Genomic DNA, 24,311 nt, shown 5'->3' with positions numbered 1-24,311 from the left:
TGGAAATTGTTGTCTTTCCTCTCCCCCTGCCCCCCCCCCCCAAACAGGTAATACATAGTTTTAGTTTTTAATAGTCTTTATAACTCAATGGAGGCATCACAAGAACAATGCTGGTTTTCATCCCTCCCATGTCTGTGCTTTTCCCACACTGGCACACAACCCTGATCTGTTTGTTTTCGATTTGTTCAGTTCAAGTTCCAGACATTTTGCTTGAACTCCTTATACTTTGCAAGGATCTTTTAATCTCCATCCTGCCTGATGTAGGGTTAACTCACCTGCAGCGTCTTCCACTGTGCAGCATACAAATGGGATATTGCAGTTCTGAGAAAGGCATTTGATTTGCAATGTTTGATGGCTTGACCGTTACACCGATGGTAAAGACATTATTGTGTCACAAACTAATCAAGCAATGATGGAAGAGCCGTCACTTCAAGTGGCAACACGAAACGGTCCAACCCCCAAAGGTGTACGGCATAATTTGTTCAAAATATATTATTATTAAAATTTTGGAAAGAAGTAAGGGTGACCATCTAAGTATTCAAAAGGAGAAAGGGACCATCTATTTATTACAATTACATGGAGACAAGAAGGGAGGGGGGGCCTAGTTTCGAAAAATATAGTTGAAACAAGGAAGAAAAAGGGGGAGATAAAAGAAACGATGGCAGGATATTTATTGTAAGAATGGGGAGAACTGGGAAAATATGTTGGGAAGCTGTGAGTTCGGAGAGAGGGAAGAAGCATGTTTCAGAAATTAAGGGGGTGAGTGAGGAGCTCACATATTCTGCCATTTTGCATACGTATTAAAAAGATGGTCCTCAACGGGGCAAGCCACAGATTGATGGACCTCTGACCTCTGCTAGCTTGTACATGTTGCTGCGTTTGAGCCTGGGGAGTAACTCCTGAAATCTATCTGTCCAGATTCTTCCTGACATCTTTGTTCTTTGTTCCTTTCATGACATTTCTTTCTAATTTGTTTTTTTTTTTCTCACAATTCTCTTTATTTATTCTAATTCTTGCTCTTTTTTCTCTTTCATCTCTTTTCCTCCATATTCCTCTCTTTCGTTATCTCTATCTCTCTAAGGAGAAGTGAATTATTTCAGAAAATTTTCTGTAAAGCTCACTTAGCTGCGCCGGGATGGGTTTTTGAGGGTAGTGGAGTCGCGGCTGAAACCTGAATCCTATCCAGGTTCCTCCTGATGACTCCATCATTGCTCTTTACTTCTTTGGGTTGCTTCATGATCTTCCGTTTGTTTGAACGAGTGGGTTCTCTAAGAGGAAAACGATCGTGTAAATATTACTGTCGTGAGCATACCACTCGTACATGGACAGGATGAACAAACTGGTCTTTAATGGAGAAATCCTTGTGAATCCAGAGACAGGTTGATGACATCCAGAGACAGGTTGATGACAACCAGGGCAGGTGAAGTGAAGCCATTTAAGTGTGACCATTAACTGCAATGGTCTTCGGTAGTTTAACAGCAACTTGACACCCTCGCCGAGGCGTAAAAAATTAGTGTCAAAAAATTTGGATTTGTCAAAAAGCTGCTTGAAGTAATATCGTACTTATGCTTGTAATGATTGTATTCCACAAAGAGATATACAATTCCAAATATATCTTTGCTGTGATGAAAAATGCTCTAATGGGAAAAGCCGGTTTTTCATGTAGAGATTTGGCAATTCACTATCAATTGTTCGACCAAGGATTGAAAAAAAGAAGAAAAGGTGTGAAGCTGGAAGAGAGAAATGGTGGACAATATTGTAAGAATTGGGAGAAAAGGGTAAAATGCGTGAGGAAATGGTAGGAGTTAGGAGAGAGGTGGGAAGGAGCATGTTTCGGGAATTGGAGGTGAGGGAGGTGGACATTGTTGGACACTGGTGATTGTCCAGAAAAATATGCAGAAGATCTTTGATGGTTTTTATTTTTAAAGCTCAAACATACCAAGAACATGTATCATTGTCAGGTTGAAGGACATGTTCCAGGTGTTGGACTAAAGCACAACTTTCTTCTCATCAGCAGGCGGATGCAGCTGCTGTCTGCCTGTCCCTGGGAATAGATGTTCTCGGCCATGGGCATCCAAAGTTGAACAGAACAATTTTTTCAGAGTGGTTGACAGTGCATTGATATATGTTGTACCTGGAAGGGTATTACACTCAAACAGCTGACCTGCAGAACACTAATCAGATGCATAGGCATCAAGAATTTCATAAAGCATGAAAGCATTCTTGCAGGAACTTAAATTGTTGTTCTGTTTTGCATTCCCATCTGATCCTGTGCAACCCAGTTCAAATCCCATGTACTGTACGTATTCGTCTGTTATCTACCAATGTCCTTGCCATCAATGTAAAAGGACTCTGATGTCTCTGAATGTCCTTGCCCTGCATGTGTTTTATGAGCAAGGTCCTCCAAGAGCCTCCTTAGATCAATGTTACTTAAGAAACAAGCGGAACATGAAAAGGGCTTTTCTCACCTTGAGCTAAATTGATAAAAGATTGCTGAGTAGGAGCGAATGGAAAACAGTGTGTGCTTTGCAATACCAGGCCGATCTATCGAAATCTTCTAATTACTCTTCACGTTCGATGGAATCGCACAGAAACTTTTAACTCAGATAGGTTAGAACCTGATAGCTGAGCCTTAATTAACGTGTTTTTATTCATGAACCCACCCATTGTTTTACCCCTCTTCATCTCTCTTTGCTATTGCATCATTCTTCACTCCAGTCTTTTAAGGTGGAAGTGGTGAGCCAGCATCTCATGGTATCTTTGATAGCTACCCATGATATTTTGTATTCCCACTAACCTTGCCACCTTCTATTTCCCTACGCTTTTCTGATCACTGTCAGTCTCTCGTGTCTGCTCATATTTTGCTTCTAGCTTTATCAGAGCACAGGAAGTGGATAAAGGCAGTGATGGGGGTTAACAAGAGCATCTGATGTATCTTGTGTTCAATTTCCTGGTAAAGAAAGAAAAAAAAAAATCTGCTTTTGCAGTTAACATTCTCAGCAGCAATGGTGTAAAATATATAATCCAAATGAAAGCCATATTTTCGCTCGTTTAAAATTCCGTCCATTTCCCCTGATTCGAGCTTTTTTCTGAGGTTGGAGGGCAATCTCCCAGCATGCACTGAAAAAGCATGCACAACATTGTTCACGGCGTTCATTTTATATAAACTACTTTTCTGCTCGTAATCCCCAATGTGTGATCATTCCATAACTTTTCCTGACATTGCTATTAGATTTTATAATACAGGTTGGGGGCATTTTTATATCTAACACATTTGCAATCTTTCTCTCCGGAAGCAGTCTTGGCATAACTAATTATTGTTTTCTTTGTTTTACAGATAATACTTGAAAGTTTTTCATGACAGAGCACTTTAAATGCAATGAGTATTTTTTTTTTTAAATAATTTTTAATGTTTTTTTTTTTAAATGCAATGAGCATGCCAATTTCACAAACAAGGTCATCATGACAGATGAGGCACACTTTGATTTGGCAGATTTAACTCCACCAGATTTCTTCCTATGGGGATTTCTGAAGGGCAGTTTATAAGGAACATCCAACATCGATCGATGAATTGAAGGCAAACATCACTGCAACCATCCGCTCTATTGATAAAGAGACGTTGCTTGCGGTAATGAACAATATGATGATCCGCTGCCGTGAATGCACAAATTCGAAAGTGGCTCATTTGACTGATATAATTTTTAAGAAATAAAGAATCAAAATTGATTTTAAAAACTAGAAGTATGTGCCTCTGTTGTATAGAAATTTTATTTTATTTGGTTTAGAAACAAAAATGTTATAAGGATAATAAAACCATCAGATATAAATGCGCCACCCTGTACATTGACGCAACCAGAAAAGCTCTGACCGCTTGTCTCAAAATGAGCGGCGTCTTCACGCCAGATATTCAAGAGGACCAAAAAAGTGACTTATTATGTATCAAGTTCCATTATCTGCAAAAAACAAAGAAGCACGATTTCCTGTGGCTTTCATTAACTAACAGCAAAATTGAAGATTTTTCAAGTATATTGGTTCGTCGATTTTGTTATTCTGTCTGTTTGTTTGTCTGTCTGTTTGTCACCTACAGGTCACAATTCTGAACCGATTGTCATGAAACTTTACCAAGTTGTAGAGGTAGTCTCAACTGAGAAGAATATTGATTTTGAGGTCAACGGTCAAAGGTCATCTTGAAGTCAAATTTCTGAAATCGTCATTTTTCATCCGATTGACTTGAAATTTGAACAAGATTTGCATCGTACGTTGCTGAATTGGGAAACCAAATATTTTTTGAGATCAAAAGGTCAACTCAAGGTCCAGCTTCTAAAATCATCAATTTTCAACTGAAAATTTGTCAATTTACATCCTATTAACTTGAAAGTTGAACAGGATTTGTATAGTCCATTACTGAATTGGGAAAGCAATTATTTTTGAGGTCAAAAAGTGAAAGGTCAGCTCAGGGACAAACCTCTAAAATCATCAATTTCAATCTGAAAAATAATCAATTTTCAACCGATTGACCTGAACTTTGATTAATATTGTGAATTTTAATCTTAATAAAATGGACAATTTGATGTATCCATGGCAACCTTTGGAGAGGGGGTAGATTTTGCAAGTATCGTGCTCTGCACGATGTCTTTTTCTTGTTTATTTGTTTGTTGTCTGTCGGTCTGTCGATCTGTCGACCTGCCGCCCTCATTTATTTAGCTCAAATATGAGGCTCGGATTTTTTAGAAACAAAAACCTTGGGTGTTCAATTCCTTTATTCACATTCATAAACACATGAGTGCAAGAGAAATGCTTTTTCTTTCTCCTCTGCAGCTGTAAACAGACCTTTCAGAATATCGGAGGTCTATTGATGGCTTATTGGTTATCGCATGATCATTTTTACAAAAAGATGCCTTGCATTCAGCAGGATATGGGTCGAATTATGTCAACACATGTGCTGGATAGAAACAGTTCATTTATATGTCATAAAACACACTCAAAGTTGTCTTTGTCTATTGTGCATTCGGATTCAGATTCATAGAGATGCAGCTGAATGACCGTTATTTGTATATTTGATGGTCGTTTGTTCTGCCAATGTATTTATCTCATATCCTGTTCAACTCATCCATAGTGGTGTGTCCCATTCCTTGCCGAAATGGTGGCACTTGTGAAACGCGTGACAAATGTCGCTGTCCATCCAACTTCACTGGAAAGTTCTGTCACATCCCTGTACAAACTCCACGGCATAATGGGCAGCAGCAGGAGGCGCGACGGGGGTCGCTGTCGGGTCTGAAACACTCAACCTTCACACTGCCCATTTCTCCACGTCGCCAAGGCAGACATGGTGAGAAATGACACAATGATGTTGGCACAGCTGCTTCAGATATTTTCGGTTGAATGGAAAAAAATAATGATCCACACCTCACTTGGTTCATTTGGCATGATTTATTCATTATTGTATTACATATTCATTGGAGATTACCTTTGAGATGTTGAATCAAAGAGAACAAGACAAGTTAGTTTTACTCATAATTACATTTATAAAATTTCCACTGTCACTCTGAAAAAGTAATGTTTTTCTTTCTTTCCCTCTCCTGCCTGGTGGACTCGAGGCCGGGTCATGTCTAGTGTCATGAACGTGCATGTGCGACACCCGGAGGAGGCATCGGTGCAGGTGCATGAAGTGTCCCGGGTTGATAGTTTTGGCCAGCATTACAAGCAGAAGCAGCAAAACTGGCAGAGCCACACATATCAATCGCCATACAATCGGCAGCAGCCGCAAGTTCCACAGAGACGACCCGTTGTTCAAAATCTGGGTCGCTGTTTTCAAGAGATCAGTCCGAATCAGCAGGTGAAACCTTCTCAAACCTTCTGCCAGATTATTTTTTTAACTTATGGAGGCTTTTGATAAAACTGTACTTCATGTATTTTCACATCATGTTTGACAATTTATTAAAATCAATTAATTAATTTTGTGCATTTTTTAAGGAAACACTCTCCTGTGGATGCTTCCATTTTTATTTCTGGAGTTGTACCATAAACCCTCCCCCAACCTACGTTTGTGGATTTGTTTCTTGTGTGTGATCTGTTGCCTGCACAGCAACCACTCTTTGAGATAGCGTATGGTGTAACTTGGTGTGAAAGGAATACCAGAAAAAAAATGAGACCACTTGTTAGCCACAATTTAAGAAGGAATTTGTAATTTGTTGGGGATGCTGACAATAACTCACCTACTCTTCACGATAGACACGGTGGGATCTTTGACATCCACCAGCTAGTGCGAGAATAGCAGGTGGGCCACCAAGCTTAAAGCAATCCTAAAGTTATGGCACACCTTGTGAGCAACACCCTGTCTGTGAAACACCAATCCGACAGTTTATATTCGGGTCAGGAATCGAACCCAGACTAAAAAGCTCAAAGGTAATTGTGCTACCTCTAATACCAATGGACATAAGATGTAGAACTAGGACACCTTTCTTATCATGTTAAGCAGCATCCAGAGCATTGCCAACTAAAAGTTGTCTCAAATACCCTTGAAGATTATTAATGATATTTGTGGTAATGCAAGAGAATAATGGATAGTTGTCAGCCTCATAATGCTGTACGAGACCAGCGTGGATTGGGTTAATGGTTTATCTCGGCTTCTCTTAAAATATCTGAAGTTGTCATGTTTCAAATTTCACTTGGATTGAATTTTTTTTATCTCTGTATACCACGCACAGATACTAGAATAATTTCTTTATAGCTGTCACAAATAAAGATTTTGCAAATCCCCTGGCCAGATAGAGTGAGCAAGGAGGTATATAATGAAACATAATGAAAAACAATGAAAATGAGGAAACTGGAAAGAAAAACATAATTGAGGAAATGAACACGAGGAGGTGGAGATGGATTGGGCATGTGCTGCGTATGGATAACATCATCACAAAAAGAGTGAGGCACTGGAAGCCTGAAGGTCGAAGGAGGGTTGGACGACCCTCAGAGACCTGGTGGTGTATGGTGGACAAGGAGCTGAGGAAACGAGAAACCACCTGGACGACGATCAGTCATTGGGCCCAAGACAGACAGACAAAAGTGGTGCGAGTTCCTCAAGAGGCCCAATATGCCGTCAGGCATGACAGCAAGATAATCAAGTCAGCAATAACATAAAACATTGTTTTTACTTCTACATTTATCTCAGGTTCATGGAGGAGCTTGTGGAGAAATCACATATAGGACAAAGACATTTGATAGATGGTGTGCGTTCATGTGATTTACAAGGACATTATTAGGACAACTCGTATAAAAGCCCGTTAAAAATGACAGGTTGGAATTATTTTATTCAAAATATTCAGAGACTGGAAGATATTATATTTTGTCAAAAGAAAAAGCATTATTTGAAAACACTACATGTACAAATGTTCCCCTCTTTTTATCCCCCGCCGCGTGGCGGAAGGGGGATATTGTTGTCACCCGGGTCGTCCGGCTGTCCGTCCGGCTGACTGGGCGTCAACATTTATAGCTGTGAGTGTGATAACTCATAAACTGTTCGCCATATCGATTTGAAATTTGGGTCACACATGTACCACCTGAAAAGGAAGAACTCTATTGATTTTGGGCGTGGCCGGATCCAAGATGGCCGACTGGGGCGGCGTCAACATTTATAGCTGTGAGTGTGATAACTCATAAACTGTTCGCCATATCGATTTGAAATTTGGGTCACACATGTACCACCTGAAAAGGAAGAACCCTATTGATTTTGGGCGTGGCCGGATCCAAGATGGCCGACTGGGGCGGCCATCTTGAAAAAAATGTTTCAATGGCGGGGGATTTCCCCATCTCTGATGGGTATATTCTTTATCTTCTGGGACCTTTCATTTTGAGGGTACATCCTCGTGAGCGTGCCAAAGCCTGAAGCCTCGGCCGAGCTCCAGGTGTGCATATATCTTTATTTATTAGACATCGCTCAAATGTAAATGAACACTCGTTTTACTCTGTGTGCGTTACACATCACGTGCAGCGAATTTCATCTCCCTGCCCCAAGTATTTATTGTTATTTTTCAAACGCTTCCGTATACCGCCATTGAGGCCCGGTTGCAAGTCACCGTCTACATTTCCAAAAGAAGAGACGTTAATTACTCTTTATTGGAAAATGTTTTTTGAGTTGTTTTTTTTTTATCCTGATAAAATAGACCGTAGTGAACACAGTCGTGTTAAAAGATTGGCCTTTAAAGCCCTTCTTAAATCGTCCTTTTGAACGGGGACAGACATCACACAAACAAATGCACAAACACACATTGTGTTTTATATGGTAAAATGGACAAATACTTGGAGTTATAGCTTTTGCGATTGGAGCCTAGGTTCTAGGCATCCACTGACAAAATGAGTGCAGGTGTCTCCAGTTTATAGTTTTGGTCAGCATTGGAAGCTAAAGCAGCAGCAGTGTAAGATCTTCACTTAGCACGTGTTGTACAATGTACGGCACTCAAGAAAAATATACCATTAATTTTGGAGTTCCCATCATGATGATGTTTTAACAACCTCCTGTCATGATAAATGAGAAGTGATGATTAAAAAAAAATTAAGTGACTCTTGGGTCTTGCTTATTTTGGTGATTATAGGGCCAGCATGATAGCTCTAGAGGTATGTGCACTGGCTCTGAGCTGTCTTGTCTGGGTTTGAATCTCGACCCAGATATAAACTGTCACCCCAGCTGGTGTTTCGCATTCAGGGCGATGCATCGATGTATGCGCCATCCATTGGAAAGATGTTCAGCCGGAGGACCCATCTGCCAGCACTGGTCGTAGGTGGATGTTAAAATATTTAATGGTGTCTTCTGCGAAGAGGAGGCAAGTTACCGCTAGCACCACGGCCAAATTCCAAATTTGCGCACATTCAGTCAAGTATGCTGCATCAGAGTGGTGACCCGTTCTGAATTGGTTCTCATTTATAAATGTTTCTCGACTTGATGTGATATTGCCCAGAACTATGTAATGTGAATGGACCTTTATTTATTATTTATTATGAATATTGCATTCCATTTCAATTTTTTGTATGCTGATGAGCCAAATAGGTGGGCACATGGAAATTAGTTTTCGGGAAAGGGTGGAGGTGAAATTGAAAATCGAAAATTGAAAAGAGGAAGGAAGGGGTAGAAAAGGGAGAGGAGGATGAGTGTGGATAAGTTGTGCTTGCAGGGTAGCCAAGAGCTACGCATACTCGCCTCTGAGTCGTCTGGCCTGGGTTTGATTCTCGGCCCAGCTACAAACACACATCGTTGTGTGTGCAGTCCCATGGGTGGATGGTAAACTGGGTGTCCCTTCTGCCAGCATTAGTTGGTGGACGTTAAAGACCCACTGTCTCCTTCATAAAGAGTAGGCGAGCTATCGTTGGCACACTGGTCAAATTACAGATTCGTGCCCTCACCGACAGAGGGCATTGCATCAGTTGCATAACCGTGACCTCAGCCAATGATGCTACTAGCAGTCATGTGCTGCCAATGAAAGGAGAAGTGGATAAGTCTTGGTGGAGAGAGGAGGGAAGATGAATGTATGGGGATGGGGGAACTGGTGAGAGCGGGTGGGGGTCAAAAATGCCACCAATTTCTTTTCCATAATCCATTGATGACCTCCATGGTTAAAATCTGAAGTTTAACTTTCATTATTCCAGATAACCCTGACTCTTTTAATGGTAATGTTCATGCTCACCCACTTATCGTTATTCTTGTTTTAGTGCCACAAGCCTCTTCCTCATTTGGTCAAAAAAGATGATTGCTGTGGTAGCGTTGGAGCCTCGTGGGGATTTAGCAAATGCAACAAGTGCCCCCCTAAGCATGGTGAGTGCATCTGTTCTCAAGTACACTTTATAGCAGGTTAATTCTGTAAGAGCAAAAGGAATGCTCAAAATGTTTTGAGAGCAAAGATGCAAGTTATTTAAAATTCAAAATTAAATGATTACAATGTTTTTTTTGTTTTTTTTCTCTTTGCCCCTTGGCTTTCCCTATCTGTAAGTAGATTTATTTATTCTTTACTCAGAGATACTTGGTCCAGATATAAAGCTACCCACCAAGCCGTTTTTTTTTATGCCATCAAACCAATTCGTCTTTTGCTACTCCTGTGCTACTTTGATGGATAATTCAACCACCTGCCCTACATCTATAACCTGACTTCAGGTCGTTATCTCATTTGGTATCTCAAGTGTCACCTGCTGGTACCACATATTTGTATCATATAATTGTTTCAAGATTCTGCTGTCGGAGTTGCTTCTAAGTACGAGTGAGAACATAAACTATTGTCGCTTGCCCTCCAACTTTGTTTCCATAACACAAACTATGTTGTTTAGCTTTCAGTGACAGATATTGTGAGTTTTTCTCAAGAATCTTACAAGACCTTTCATTGAGTTGTTTCTTTTCATTGCATGACGCTTGCACGTTCCGTGCCACTAATTGAGTGGAAGTTTTCTGCTTCTTGTTTTTTAGCAGTTTTTTTTTTTTCTTCTTCACTCGAGATACATGTGTAATGTCTCGGCCTTATTCAATGGAATGTAATTATCCAGAAGGTCTTTGATATCATGACTGCAAGTACACACGCTGGCCAAATTCTTTACTTCAGCATACATTCCTTAGATGTGGGCTCGAAACAACAACAAGAGATGACTGAGCAGATAGAACCGCAATGCGGCCAAAAATATGTTTGCAGTCCCGTTGTAACGGACAGTGAACATTTTGTGTGAAAATATGTGAACATATTTTAATTCATGGATGCTTTCCGACAGTTGTGTGATTTTTTTTTTTCCTGGTGTATCGGCTTCGATGTCCATCGGCACACAAAATTACCGTGCTTGCCCATTGTCTCGGGTCACTCACCTGCATTTTTTTTCATTTTATTTATTTATTTCTATTTTCATTTATTTATATTGTCCAACGATTCTGTGAATTTTTCCCGTGTACCGGCTATGATGTCCATCGGCACGCAAAATTTCAGCTTTCTACGTCACCCGGAAGGTACCGATCTTTAATATCAGTCAGTGAGTGAGCCTATTATATCAGTAGTTAGAAAGAGCTATATATATATACTCTACATATATACATATATAATTTAGATATGGAAATATATATATTTAGATATGGAAATATATATATATATATATATATATATATATATATATATATATATTTATATATTTGTCAATGACACCCCACTAAAAGTGAGGGGAGAGGTCCGAAACGAACCTGGGGCATCACTACCTGTCTGTTGCACGAGCACATGGTCTTTCCACATCAGTCCCCATCATGGTGTGATGTGATGTGATGTGATTTTACATAATGTTGAACGAAAAAGATTCTTAATCTAATTTTTATTGATTTACTTAATTCGCGAACAGAATTCTCAGCAAACGGAATATAAATCCGCTGCATAAATGTTGTTTTTTTTTTGTTTGTTTGTTTTTTTCCCCCTTTATCTGAGGATGGAGAACATTTTATTCTAAATAGGGAAACAGGATAAATATTTATTGTAAAAATGACAATTTTGATATTGTGACAATGCATGGATAAGCTGCAAAAGGGGTGAAGATATAATGAATGTGTTTCCACATCTAGCGAGTTCTAATTCGGTTTACTCTTTTGCCAACATCTTGGCCTCCACATCAAGGAAAGATCCGAATGTGTTCATCGAGTTATTGGCTTGTTTTACGACCAATCTGGATCTCTTCACGCACACACAGTTCACGTTGAACTCGGAACCAAAATGTGTTTCTTTCTGGGTTTTTTTAACTTTGCCCAACAGCATGAGAATTTCAAACTAATCAATGCTGAATCATTTGCTTATTGCAGATGAATATGCTTTGAATATCCTCTGTTGAATAGGAGGCTGTGCCAGCTGGCTAAATATTTGAATATAAATCAGCTGCGTAAATACATGAATAATTTCAATGGTGGCTCACCACTGCACGTCTTGTACGTGAATGATGTCGTAGCTGAATGTTTGTTGAGTTGCACAGGATATGACGTCACTTACTGCACTCCCTGTGACCCTGCTTTGTGACAGAATCCATCCTTGCATTTCTGGGGAAAGACAATTGTGTGAACAGACAATGCAGTGAAGCAACCCAAATGATTTTATATTGTTTCTCTGATCACAATATTTGTAGTCTTGTAAACAAACAAGTTATCAATATCATGGTGTCTATCGAACCGCAATATAACATAACAGTATCACATCACTGACGAACATAACTTGCTTGGCCTAAGAAGTGCGCCCCAGCCTCCCAGCTTTTGAGGCCTCTGTTGATGGTTCACCCTGTAGCCAAACACTCGTTCAATGAAAGTCCTTGAGGCTTCCTTCCAATACAAGCGTAATCTGTCCCAGCTGATAGTATGACTTCACTGCATCACATGGTGAGGGGTTTCATGTTTCACCATGACGATGGCAAATTTCAGAATTTGAAAGTATTGTGCTGTAAATGGTTTGCCAGAACCTATAAATGAAAAGATCCATTGCGGTTCGATATTTTAGTTGTAAGATATATTGTGGTATTTTTACAGCACGGCGACATCGCGCTGTTATATAATTGGTTATTCTGTCCTGTGTCTTCTGGCACACTTATGGCCGCGTACATCCCTTTGATCTGATGGCTATAAATAGAAATTTGTCCAACATCACAACTCTTCCCATCATCTCTCTATAATTCCAGCAATCTCTGTGTGTCTGTGTGTCTGTCTATCTGTCTGTGACCGCCGTTTCTCGACGACCGCCGGTCCGATCTGATTGAAACTTGCCAGGAATATTGCCGGGGCCCCGCGGATGTGCTTTTCAAGGTTTGATATTAATCGGACGAGCGGTTCCCAAGTTACGGCCATTTATCTGTCGACCAATGACAGGACATGGTGCTATAACATCACGAATGACATCACAATTAATGTTTATTTATTTATTTATTTATTTATTATTATTTCTTTTGCACGATTGAAAATTGCCAGGAATATTGCTGGGGACCCGTGGATGTGCCTTTTCGAGGTTTGAGAGAGAGAGAGAGAGGCTGCACATACTGGCACTCACCTATGGGCACGCACCTACGGGCCCGTACTAGTGCATGCTAATTCACCGTGTCTACATTTAAATTTTATAACAGCAAAATTGTTTCATCATTCTTAACCTTTTACTGCCCCCAGCCACGCGATATCAAAGTATTCGCTTCTTGTTTTTCATAGGTAGTATTTCAGTGTCCATCTCAAATTACCCAGATGGCTTTTATGAGCCAATCACCTGTATAGACTATCATCACGGGTAGAACAGACCAGTTAGGGTCGGCAGACGAAGATCATTAGCAAACCGGCTGCATTTTACCACAAATACAAGAGCGTCGTAGTAATTCTCCAGATACACTCGGCTTCCAGAAGCTTGGAATCCAAATCCTTAATACTGCTGAAAGTCACCACTTCTGGGGTGTGATTTCAGTAGCCTTGCAATTAGGCCACCACCATACCTGTGTGTGAAGCATTTTAATCTTTCCTATGCAACATCCACCTTAATTTTCATGTTGCGAACTCTTATTGCAGTGCACACCGCAAAGCAAGTCAGTCGGGATATATTATTCCTGAATGTTTATTCAGACCAGGCACAATCGCCTTTGAGCTGTCCGTGCTGGGAGTTAATCTCGGCCCGGCTATAAACTGTCACCCCGGTGTTTTCCATGCAAGGTGCGGCATCGATATGTGTGCACCATCCATTGGGAACGACTGTTAAGCCAAATGACCCATCTGCCAGCACCAGTTCTTTGTGGACATTAAATATCATACGGTGTCACTTGCAAAGTGTCTGGCATGCTATTGCCAGCATCCTGAAACAAATTCCAAATTTCCGCCTCCTCCGTCGAATGTCGAGCCTGGACAGCTGATTCGTGAAAGACTTGGGCCAAAAACATTCTTCCGGCCGACCCCACAAGAAATTGGGAATAATTGGAGCTTCTGAAGAAGTAGTAGTAGATGCTGACCATTTACAGGAGAAATGAGAGCAGCACTCAGTAGAGCGCTTACCCCCGCCAGGCTGAGCAGTTTACGTGTTGTGTCCCACTGATAGGTCGGATCTTCTTCTGCGCCTGACTCAAAATCGAATCACCTCTGTTCTTGTCGTCTACCCAACTCATCCACCAAGTTTTGTCAGAACTCGTCCACAAGTCTTTGAAACATCGTGATATACGGGATGTCATTTTTGGCCCTATCTCTCAATTGTAAAGAATCACTTTAAGAATTGTAGTATCCGAATCTGAATGTGGATCCTCACCAAACTCGAACCAATTCGTCCTTGTCACACACCCAAGCTGCTCATCGAGTTTCGTCTCAATCCATCGATAACTTATCGATATATCCTGCTTCGAAACAGACAGGGGTTTATTGTGTTTAATTTGAAATGCACTGGACAAGGAATTTGATCAACGATCTCACTCGTAATCTACACGTGTAAGTAATGAGTGGGAAAAACTTTTTTCTTCTCCTTCTTCTACTCCGAGACCTGTGCAAGCAATTCAACCTTTCCAACAAAGATTTTTAAAAACTTGATTGAAAGCTGATTTTAAGCGATGTTTAAGTTGGGTGGCATTTTGCGACTGAAAAGTAACGTTCAGCTTCTTAAACATAACTTATTGATTCAAGTGAAAAGTTTCAGGCTGTTCTTTTTCCTTTTCTGCGTGGGTCTAGGCTCTAAACTTTAGGTTTATAAACTACCAAAGAGCTAAACAATAGGTTTATAGACTACTCCTTTATCCATCCCTCATTTGGTATAGGAGAAATAACACAAAATCAATTAACAATGGCCCAGAGAGGAACAGAATGGGAAATAATCAGCATGTGTAGAAGAGGTCATGGATAGGTGAGCACATGAGGTCGTGATGGACATTGCGTTTGACAGACTGAGGTTAGAAAGAGGAGATCATGGACAAATGAAGACGATGCCACAATTGGGAGAATAAGGGGATAAGTGAATGATTGTGAGTGGGCAACCAGTCTGGACTTTTGGAGGGTGAACGGATGAGTGTTTATAGAGGAATGCACGTGACCTGGGGTGGCTTGGAGAGAGAGCATAGATAGGAGAGAACAGGAGCGGCAAGACCGGATTATATATATATATATATATATATATATATATATATATATATATATATATATATATATATATATATATATATATATATATATATATATATATATATATATATATACACATTGGATGGATCCTGTTTGGGGTATTTATACATGTTGCAGTCAGTAACATCGTGCACTTAAACAGAAAACAGAATATAGTGCGTACTTAACTCGGCAACAGTCGGCCTTTGTGTCTTCGCAATGATGCCAAAGGCTTGGCAGAGCATCCTTTTCCTTATGCTGATCAGTCCGCAGTGATCAGTTCTCTGGTCATCCAGGTCACGACATCCTTCCCTTTCCTGACACACGAGATGCTTGGAAAAATATCCCGTCCGGCTCACAGCCCCGCCGGCATTGCATTTGGAAAGTGGCCTTCTACTGGAGAGTCGAACCGTAGTTTGAGGTTCCATGCGAGTTAATTATGCTTCAACAATTTGCAGGCAAATACAGGCTCTGCCATCCTTTCCTTTCTTGCCACCGTTTCACACAACCTGGTACAACCGACACATGTTGGAAGCAGATTCACAATGATGATGGTCTTCCAGTGAACCACTAGTCATCAGCTTTCAATGGGTAACGAACTCGGTTGGTTATTGCTAGCGTCTCCACTGAACCACAGCTCGGCCCTTTATACACCATTCCTCACACCATTCCTCATATATCTCTCTCTCTCTCTCTCTCTCTCTCTCTCTCTCTCTCTCTCTCTCTCTCTCTCTCTCTCTCTCTCTCTCTCTCTCTCTCTCTCTCTCTCTCTCTCTCTCTCTCTCTCTCTCTCTCTCTCTCTCTCTCTCTCTCTCTCTCTCTCTCTCTCTCTCTCTCTCTCTCTCTCTCTCTCTCTCTCTCTCTCTCTCTCTCTCTCTCTCTCTCTCTCTCTCTCTCTCTCTCTCTCTCTCTCTCTCTCTCTCTCTCTCTCTCTCTCTCTCTCTCTCTCTCTCTCTCTCTCTCTCTCTCTCTCTCTCTCTCTCTCTCTCTCTCTCTCTCTCTCTCTCTCTCTCTCTCTCTCTCTCTCTCTCTCTCTCTCTCTCTCTCTCTCTCTCTCTCTCTCTCTCTCTCTCTCTCTCTCTCTCTCTCTCTCTCTCTCTCTCTCTCTCTCTCTCTCTCTCTCTCTCTCTCTCTCTCTCTCTCTCTCTCTCTCTCTCTCTCTCTCTCTCTCTCCCACGTTTTCTTCTTTTCCATCTTCTTTTGTTTGCAGTACATGGCTGTAGGTGACATCATTGGTTGGGGAGCACAGCTGAGCCACTGATGCAATGCCTGCTGGAGGTTAGGGCAGAAATTGGAATTTGTTCAGGGTGAACGATAGCTCACCTACTCTTTGCAAAGGGCACAGTGGGGTATTTTACATCCAGCAACTTATGCCAGCAGATGGGACGCCCAGTGTAACGTTCATCCGAAGGACTGCACACTTATTAATGCCGCACCCTGCATGTAAAACACCGGGATGACAGTTTCTAGTTTGGCCGACATTTAAATCCAGGCTCAACAGCTGGAAGTAACCTCTCGGCTATCCTGCCAGTCATCCTTTGTGTCTCTCTCTCTCTCTCTCTCTCTCTCTCTCTCTCTCTCTCTCTCTCTGTCTCTGTCTCTGTCTCTGTCTCTGTCTCTGTCTCTGTCTCTGTCTCTCTCTGTCTCTCTCTCTGTCTCTCTCTCTGTCTCTCTCTCTGTCTCTCTCTCTGTCTCTCTCTCTGTCTCTCTCTCTGTCTCTCTCTCTGTCTCTCTCTGTCTCTCTCTGTCTCTCTCTGTCTCTCTCTGTCTCTCTCTGTCTCTCTCTGTCTCTGTCTCTCTCTGTCTCTCTCTGTCTCTCTCTGTCTCTCTCTGTCTCTCTCTGTGTATCTCTCTCTGTCTCTCTCTCTCTCTGTCTCTCTCTCTCTCTGTCTCTCTCTCTCTCTCTCTCTCTCTCTCTCTCTCTCTCTCTCTCTCTCTCTCTCTCTCTCTCTCTCTCTCTCTCTCTCTCTCTCTCTCTCTCTCTCTCTCTCTCTCTCTCTCTCTCTCTCTCTCTCTCTCTCTCTCTCTCTCTCTCTCTCTCTCTCTCTCTCTCGTCTCCCCCTCCCCCTATCCTCACAGCACAACATCACCCTTTCCACCAAACAGCAAAAAAATTCACATATGCAGAGCAATTAGGGCTGCTCTTTGATACAAACTCGTGTTGTGGATTACAGAAGGAAGAGATGCAGAAACAAACTAGAGGGGGAGCACTCGGTAGAGTGCAAAACCTCCGCCGCTAATACTGCTGGGTCACTCAAGTGAACCTGATATCCTATTCATTGTAGGTCAAAACGGATCAGACTCTACTGAACCACGATCGAATAAACTAAACTCGATCGACGCACATGTAGAAATGCCCAAAAAAAAAATATCGAATTTTTTTGAAAAAAAAGTTGCAAAAATTTTTTTTCTCTAACAATTTTTTTTGGGGGTTGGAAATCACTTAAAACATGTAGAAATGCAAAAACAAAAATTCAAATATTTATCAAATAAAATCAATTTTTTTGAAAAAAAGTTTGCAAAATTCTCTACGTTTTTTTTCTCTAACAAATTTTGTTTTTTTTGTTGGAAATCACTTAAAACATGTAGAAATGCAAAAACAAAAATTCAAATATTTTTTCAAAATGGCCGCCATAGCGGCCATATTGGACTTTGGACCAAGTCCAAAATCTAATGGCATGATCCTTGGACCATACCTAATCCACCCACCAAGTTTCGTCGAAATCCGTCCAGGAGTTTTTCCGTAATACTGTTCACAAACAAAAAAACAAACAAACAAACAGACGGGTGAAAACAGTAACCTCCGTCCATCTTCGATGGCAGAGGTTAATAAGATTATAATGACACTCATGACAAGATACAGTAATGGAAATGCTCCAACTACATTGTGGATGCTTTCCTATAATGCATGTGGTTTATTTAATCTGAAGCCACACTGGGAAATTTGTTCAAGCAACTACAGGGTAGGGAACTGCTGTAGAGGTGAAATTGCAACGTCATGCCATCCAGCAGCTTGGTCCTGACTCTCAGTAATCTCTTCCTATCAGGACAGCACAGTGACGCACTCAACCTTTCCTGGAGCCATTGGGCAATTGAGTATCTACTGAAACAGGAGCCAAATTGCAAAACTATATTCAATCGATATTCCAGAAAGAGTTGAAGAGGTGTTCCCTTGAAGATTCTCAATTATCCAGGTAATACCAAACAACCTACCATCAATGAGTCATCAACATGTTGTCAGGCGACGTTAGGGAATATTTCTACAATAATGCCCAAGTCTTTGCTGATGACTCAAGACAGTCTTTTTTTTTAATTCCTCATATATAAATTGCTTTCAACATCTGTTGAAATGTTTTGCGGCAAAATCTAGGCTTATGGAAGGGTGCAGCAATACTGGGAATGAAATGGCGGTGGGGCGGTGGGGCCACAGATAGATACACCAAAGCAAGGGAAATGATGAACAGGAAAAGAGAAAGACGAAGGGGAGACACTAACCTGCAAAGAAGAGTTGGGTTAATGGAGGTAGAGAAGATTGCCAATAGGAATGAGGGATGATATGAGATGGTGATGAACCGCTTGCTTTTGTAACATCTACTACATCGACTGTAACATGTAACATCTACTACAAGCAGGTTACTGTGTTGTATAACCTTGTAACATATGGCGCGGTACAAGGTTATGCAACATGTTACAAAGCTACACAAGGAACTTTGACGCATTTTGAGGCCATTGGCAGCCCTTTGTGTCTGTCCTATATCAATACACAATTAATTTATCGTATCAGTTTATCAAATTAACATTGACGTTGCATTGTGTTGGGATGAAACAAAACAACGAAAGAAGCTCCACAATTATTGCGTCTCTTTGAGAAATCTCCTTACATCTCCAGTACTTACATCTCCAGAGAAATCTCCAGTACTTATTTTTCACGTATGTACATAATAAAGAGGCTTACATTAATGAAATGTTTTTAAAATTACATGTCACGTATTTTACAGGTTGGTGGGTTATCTGTTTGTGACTGAATTTTAATTCCTCCTCCTGTGTGAGTGTGTGTGCGTGCCACATGCGTGCCCCGTTTCCTCCTTTCCCTTCTCTCGCCACTCTTCTTATACATCCTTCACCCTCCTATCTCTTTCTTATGCCCTCCCCTTCCCATTGTTTTTTCCAAATTTAAATTGTTTCATAATAATCCCCAATGCCACTCCTCCCCACCTCCACAAAATAACCCCCTACCCTTCATTGTGCATCCATGTCATCAATTATATGACCCTTAATCTTCAACATGGTGAATTTTCCTTTTCCTCTTTGAATTAACTCATCTTTCTATCCATGCACGTCCCTTTTTCCTTAACCTCACCTCCAAAACCTTCCCAATTAATTGTTTCCCCCCCCCCACCTCCTCCAATGGGTGCACTTCCTGCCATTGGCCAAGGGTTGGACCTTAATAGCATCATGCAGGAAACTATCCGGTATAATTACAGTAATACTGCGATTACTGACGTGAATTATCACAAATTAACACAAAATGAATTATCGGACGACACCTGATAATTCAATTTGTGCGTGATTCCTCAAGTTGGGGACATTACGCCTTTTGTCCTCTTATGATAAATAATCCACATCTAAATGGATGTTTCACAATGTTAAAGATTGCCCCAAAATATCACATTTGTGGTTTTAATGATTATAGACGAGCTCTTGTTCAGCCACCAAGAATACCAAATAAGGGATTTTATCACATTTTTTGGTACTAGGCTTATTCATGTACTTGTCATGAGACAGAATAATTTTTTGGATGAGGGTTGGGGTTGGGGGGGGGGTTAAACACCATGTTTATTCACACACATGACTCCAACGATGTCCTGGACAAGTGGTGGTTGTCGCGAATTGTTATTAGAAATTTTCAGTGCATTACCACAATGAAAGTCTGAACTGGAAAATGTCCTTTCTTGATAAGGTGATATTTTATTAAGATGTTAACCCTGCTTCCCTTTCCGCACCATAACAGTCCAAGTGCAACCCGGTGCAGCACATCCGATTAAATGTCCTGCTGGTTACAAACAGGACAGCCTGATGCACTGTCGAGGTGAGTTCTCCCTCTCACGGCTGCAAGTTAGTAACGGAGATCAGATCTGCCTCTTCATGTAAATGAATACATCGTTTGGATGAACTCTTGTCATTTTGTTTTCTGCTTGCCAGTCGTTTCGCTTTCAAGTCCATGATTGAAAGGTCCATTGTTGTTTGTTGTAGGTTAGTGCCCATACAAGTCGATTCTTTCGTTAGTTCGTATAACTATTGAGTCTTATCGAAAGTTGGAAGTACAATATTTTGTGCAATTCGTTATCAAAATCATGTGTGGAATTAATTGACTAAGTAAAGCAGTTTTAGTTTGAAAATAAATTTGAAAAATCCCCCCAATCTCTCCTGATACCCAAACTCCTTTATCCTCCTGCTCTCAAACACCCTCCCCCATCCTCTCCCTTTTTCTTCCTCCTCATTGTTGTTTGTTTGTTTTCTTTTGAACAAAGCAATGATTTCACTTTTCACTCTGAAAACAAAGAAAGCAACTGACAACCCAGTCCATATTCCCACAGACATAAACGAGTGCCAGATGCCTGGAATTTGCCCCAACGGAAAATGCCGGAACCTGAAGGGAAGTTACATGTGTATGTGTAATGCTGGCTACACTCCGAATACCTCCATGCACCGCTGCATCTGTGAGTCTCTCTCTCTCTCTCTCTCTCTCTGTCTCTGTCTCTGTCTCTGTCTCTGTCTCTGTCTCTGTCTCTGTCTCTGTCTCTGTCTCTGTCTCTGTCTCTGTCTCTGTCTCTGTCTCTGTCTCTGTCTCTGTCTCTCTCTGTCTCTCTCTCGATGTGTTAACCAACAGAATCTGATGTTAGCAATTTTACAATGTTCACAATTTTGGGGGTGTTTCCTGAAACTTCATCTTTACTGTGTGTTTGCTCAGCACCACAACCGCAAAAATATTTGATGACCAACTCTCAGGGCCACACGTGTTTGCATTGGCCTGTTTGTTGTTCCCATTTGAACACATAGCTCGTGGTTTAATGTTTTAGTTTAATTGTGTTATCCAGTGTTCATTTGTCCAATGTCTTCTAATATCCTTGCATTGATTGTGAAACCACACTGCAATCTCCATATATTTTTCCAGCTTGTGATTGATCTCAAAGCTCCCTCACAAGGTTTTAAGTGTTGTGCAATGGCTAAGAAAACGACCTCAACCACTTGTGACGTTGTGGAGTTTACAATAATAAAACGATTTTCATCAAGATGAAAGCTTGTTCAGGAATTTCAAAAAAATAAATATTGAATTTAATGAGTGTGACTTGTTGAAGATGCTGGGCATTTGTCACCACGAGACAAACCTTTCAAACTCTAAAATGAGAAGAGCTATTTGACAAATAATGAGAGGGGCAGACGCCTTTTCAAAACCTTGGCTCAGTATGTGCCCTTACCAAGAAACGACCACAGAACAAGCCTGCTCTGTTGCTTCAGGTGTCTTGGCTTGTTTATGATCAGAGGCAAATAAAGGGGCAAGTTTGCTTTGCAATTTGTCACATGAGCAGGAGAATAAGGTGAGGCAACATGCCCCCCAGGAATATATGTATATATAGATATATTCCGAGCTATGATGGCACATAACAACTTAACGCAGCTCCGAGGAGTCACAGGGACTCTGGCACGCACACACACACACACACACACACACACACACACACACACACACACACACACACACACACACACACACACACACACACACTGAACATTGGCTGGTTCACCCCAAGATCAGATTTGCTGGCAGTCACAAGATCTTGCAACACAGCTTTGTGATTGGTCATCCATCTTGGCCCCATCCCCCATGAATAGTGTTTATATGGGAGGGAGATAATAGAGATTTTACTCCTGACAAAAGTCAGCGGATGCATGGTATTCATGTTGCTGACTGAAAGGTTGAGCCCCTGAATTTATTGAGGCTGGAGAATAAACATATCATGGATCATTGTAATACTCCCAACCACCAATCTTTACTATATGTATATATGTATATATATATATATATATATATATATATATATATATATATATATATATATATATATATATATATACACATACATACATACATACATACAGCTCTGGAAAAAATTAAGATACCACTGCAAAATTATCAGTTTTTCTGGTTTCACTATTTGTACGTGTTTGAGTAAAATAGACATTTTTGTTTTATTCTATAAACTACTGATAACATTTCTCCCAAATTCCAAATAAAAATATTGTCATTTAAAGCATTTATTTGAAGAAAATGACAACTGGTCAAAATAACAACAAAGATTCAGTGTTTTCAGACTTCAAATAATACAAACAAAACAAGTTCATATTCATTTTTAAACAACACAATACTCATGTTTCAACTTAGGAAGAGTTCAGAAATCAATATTTTGTGGAATAACCCTGATTTTCAATCACAGCTTTCATGAGTCTTGGCATGCTCTCCACCAGTCTTTCACATTGCTGTTGGGTGACTTTATGCCACTCCTGGCACAATGGGGTTCAGGTCTGAAGATTGGGCTGGCCATGACAGGGTCTTGATCTGATGGTCCTCCATCCACACCTTGATTGACCTGGCTGTGTGGCATGGAGCATTGTCCTGCTGGAAAACCAATCCTCAGAGTTGGGGAACATTGTCAGAGCAGAAGGAAGCGAGTGTTCTTCCAGGACAACCTTGTACGTGGCTTGATTCATGAGTCCTTCACAAAGACAAATCTGCCCGATTCCAGCCTTGCTGAAGCACCCCCAGATCATCACCGATCCTCCACCAAATTTCATAGTGGGTGCAAGACACTGTGGCTTGTAGGCCTCTCCAGGTCTCTGTCTAACCATTAAATGACCAGGTGTTGAGCAAAGCTGAAAATTGGACTCATCAGAGAAGATGACCTCACTCCAGTCCTCTACGGTCCAATCCTTATGGTCTTTTGCAAACCTCAGCCTGGCTCTTCTTTGCCTCTCACTGATGAAGGGCTTTTTTTATAGCTTTGCACGACTTCAGCCCTGCCCCAAGGAGCCTGTTTCGAACCGTCCTCACCGTGCACTTCACCCCAGCTGCCGTTTGCGATTCTTTTTGTTGGTCACTTGATGTCATCCGATGGTTGTTGAGTGACATTCGAATGAGTTGGCAGTCATCCCGTTCAGTGGAAAGTCGTTTTTGCCCTCTGCCAGTCTGTAGATTTGTTGTTCCCAATGTCTGCTGCTTGACCTTGTTCTTATGAACCGCCGTCTTTGAAATTTTAAGGATGGAAGCAACGTGACGCTCACTGTATCCCTCTGCCAGTAACGCCAGAATTGAACCCTTCTTTTCCTTACTCAAAACTTTTCTTTTCAACTCTTTTGGCATGGTCACTAGTTATTTTTTTGATTCCAATTACTTTTGAGGTACTACGAGCACTGTTTTTGCCATACACCTGGTCCTATTGCAAGAGGATAGTGATGACCACAGCAGTGGTTTTTATACGTTTCCTTGTTAAATAAGATTCGGTTCAGGTGATCACATAATCAGTACCTCACTAAGTAGAATGAGGTGTGCCTGTGTTGGAATTCAACAGACACTGGAATGGAATGGCTGCCATACATGTAGAGATTCTGATTTAAAAAAAAATTGGAGTGATCTCTTATTTTTTTTCCAGAGCTGTATATACTGGTTTATATTTACATAACCTTCAGAAAGTATTTCCTTGACCTTTGTCACGTTTTGTTGCTCCAGCCTGAATTTAAAATGGATTGAATTTAAATGTTTTGTCACTGATCGACACAAAATACCCCATAATGGCAAAGTGAAAACATGTTTTCCGAAATTTTTACAAATTACTTTAAAATGAAAATCTGAAATGTCTTGCTTCAATAAGTATTCAACCCCATAAGTCAATACTTTGTAAAAATGCCTTTGGCAGTGATTACCGCTTCGTGTCTTGCATATGTCTGCATCAGATTTGCACATCTGGATTTGGGGATTTTCTCACATTCTTTGTTGCAGATTTGCTCAAACTCTATCAAGTTGGATGGGGAGTGATGGTGAACAGCAATCTTCATGTTTTTCCACAGATTCTCAATGGGATCCAAGTTTGTGCTTCGACTGGGCCACTCGAGGACTTTTACGTTCTTCTTCTGAAGCCATTCCAGTGTCACTTTGGCTGTACGCTTGAGG

The 24,311-nt window shown here is 40.9% G+C and overlaps 1 protein-coding gene across 1 annotated transcript in view; it reads left to right on the top strand.

Moving 5' to 3' along the window:
• The window catches only part of LTBP1 (latent transforming growth factor beta binding protein 1), a 294,284-nt gene that overhangs the window by 78,538 nt on the left and 191,435 nt on the right, over window positions 1-24,311 (top strand). The window contains exons 12-17 of the mRNA XM_085890321.1: window positions 4,819-4,939; window positions 5,068-5,329; window positions 5,598-5,836; window positions 9,697-9,799; window positions 20,097-20,174; window positions 20,683-20,805. Of these exons, the coding sequence (XP_085746447.1) occupies window positions 4,819-4,939; window positions 5,068-5,329; window positions 5,598-5,836; window positions 9,697-9,799; window positions 20,097-20,174; window positions 20,683-20,805 (926 nt within the window). The remainder of the gene's footprint in view (window positions 1-4,818; window positions 4,940-5,067; window positions 5,330-5,597; window positions 5,837-9,696; window positions 9,800-20,096; window positions 20,175-20,682; window positions 20,806-24,311) is intronic.

Source organism: Eptatretus burgeri, chromosome 7 (genome assembly GCF_056783735.1).
Source record: "Eptatretus burgeri isolate ZD-2024b chromosome 7, Ebu_testis_v1, whole genome shotgun sequence".
NCBI lineage: Eukaryota > Metazoa > Chordata > Myxini > Myxiniformes > Myxinidae > Eptatretus > Eptatretus burgeri.
Note: the sequence above shows the minus strand (reverse complement) of the source record. Positions and strands in the feature narration are given on the sequence as shown.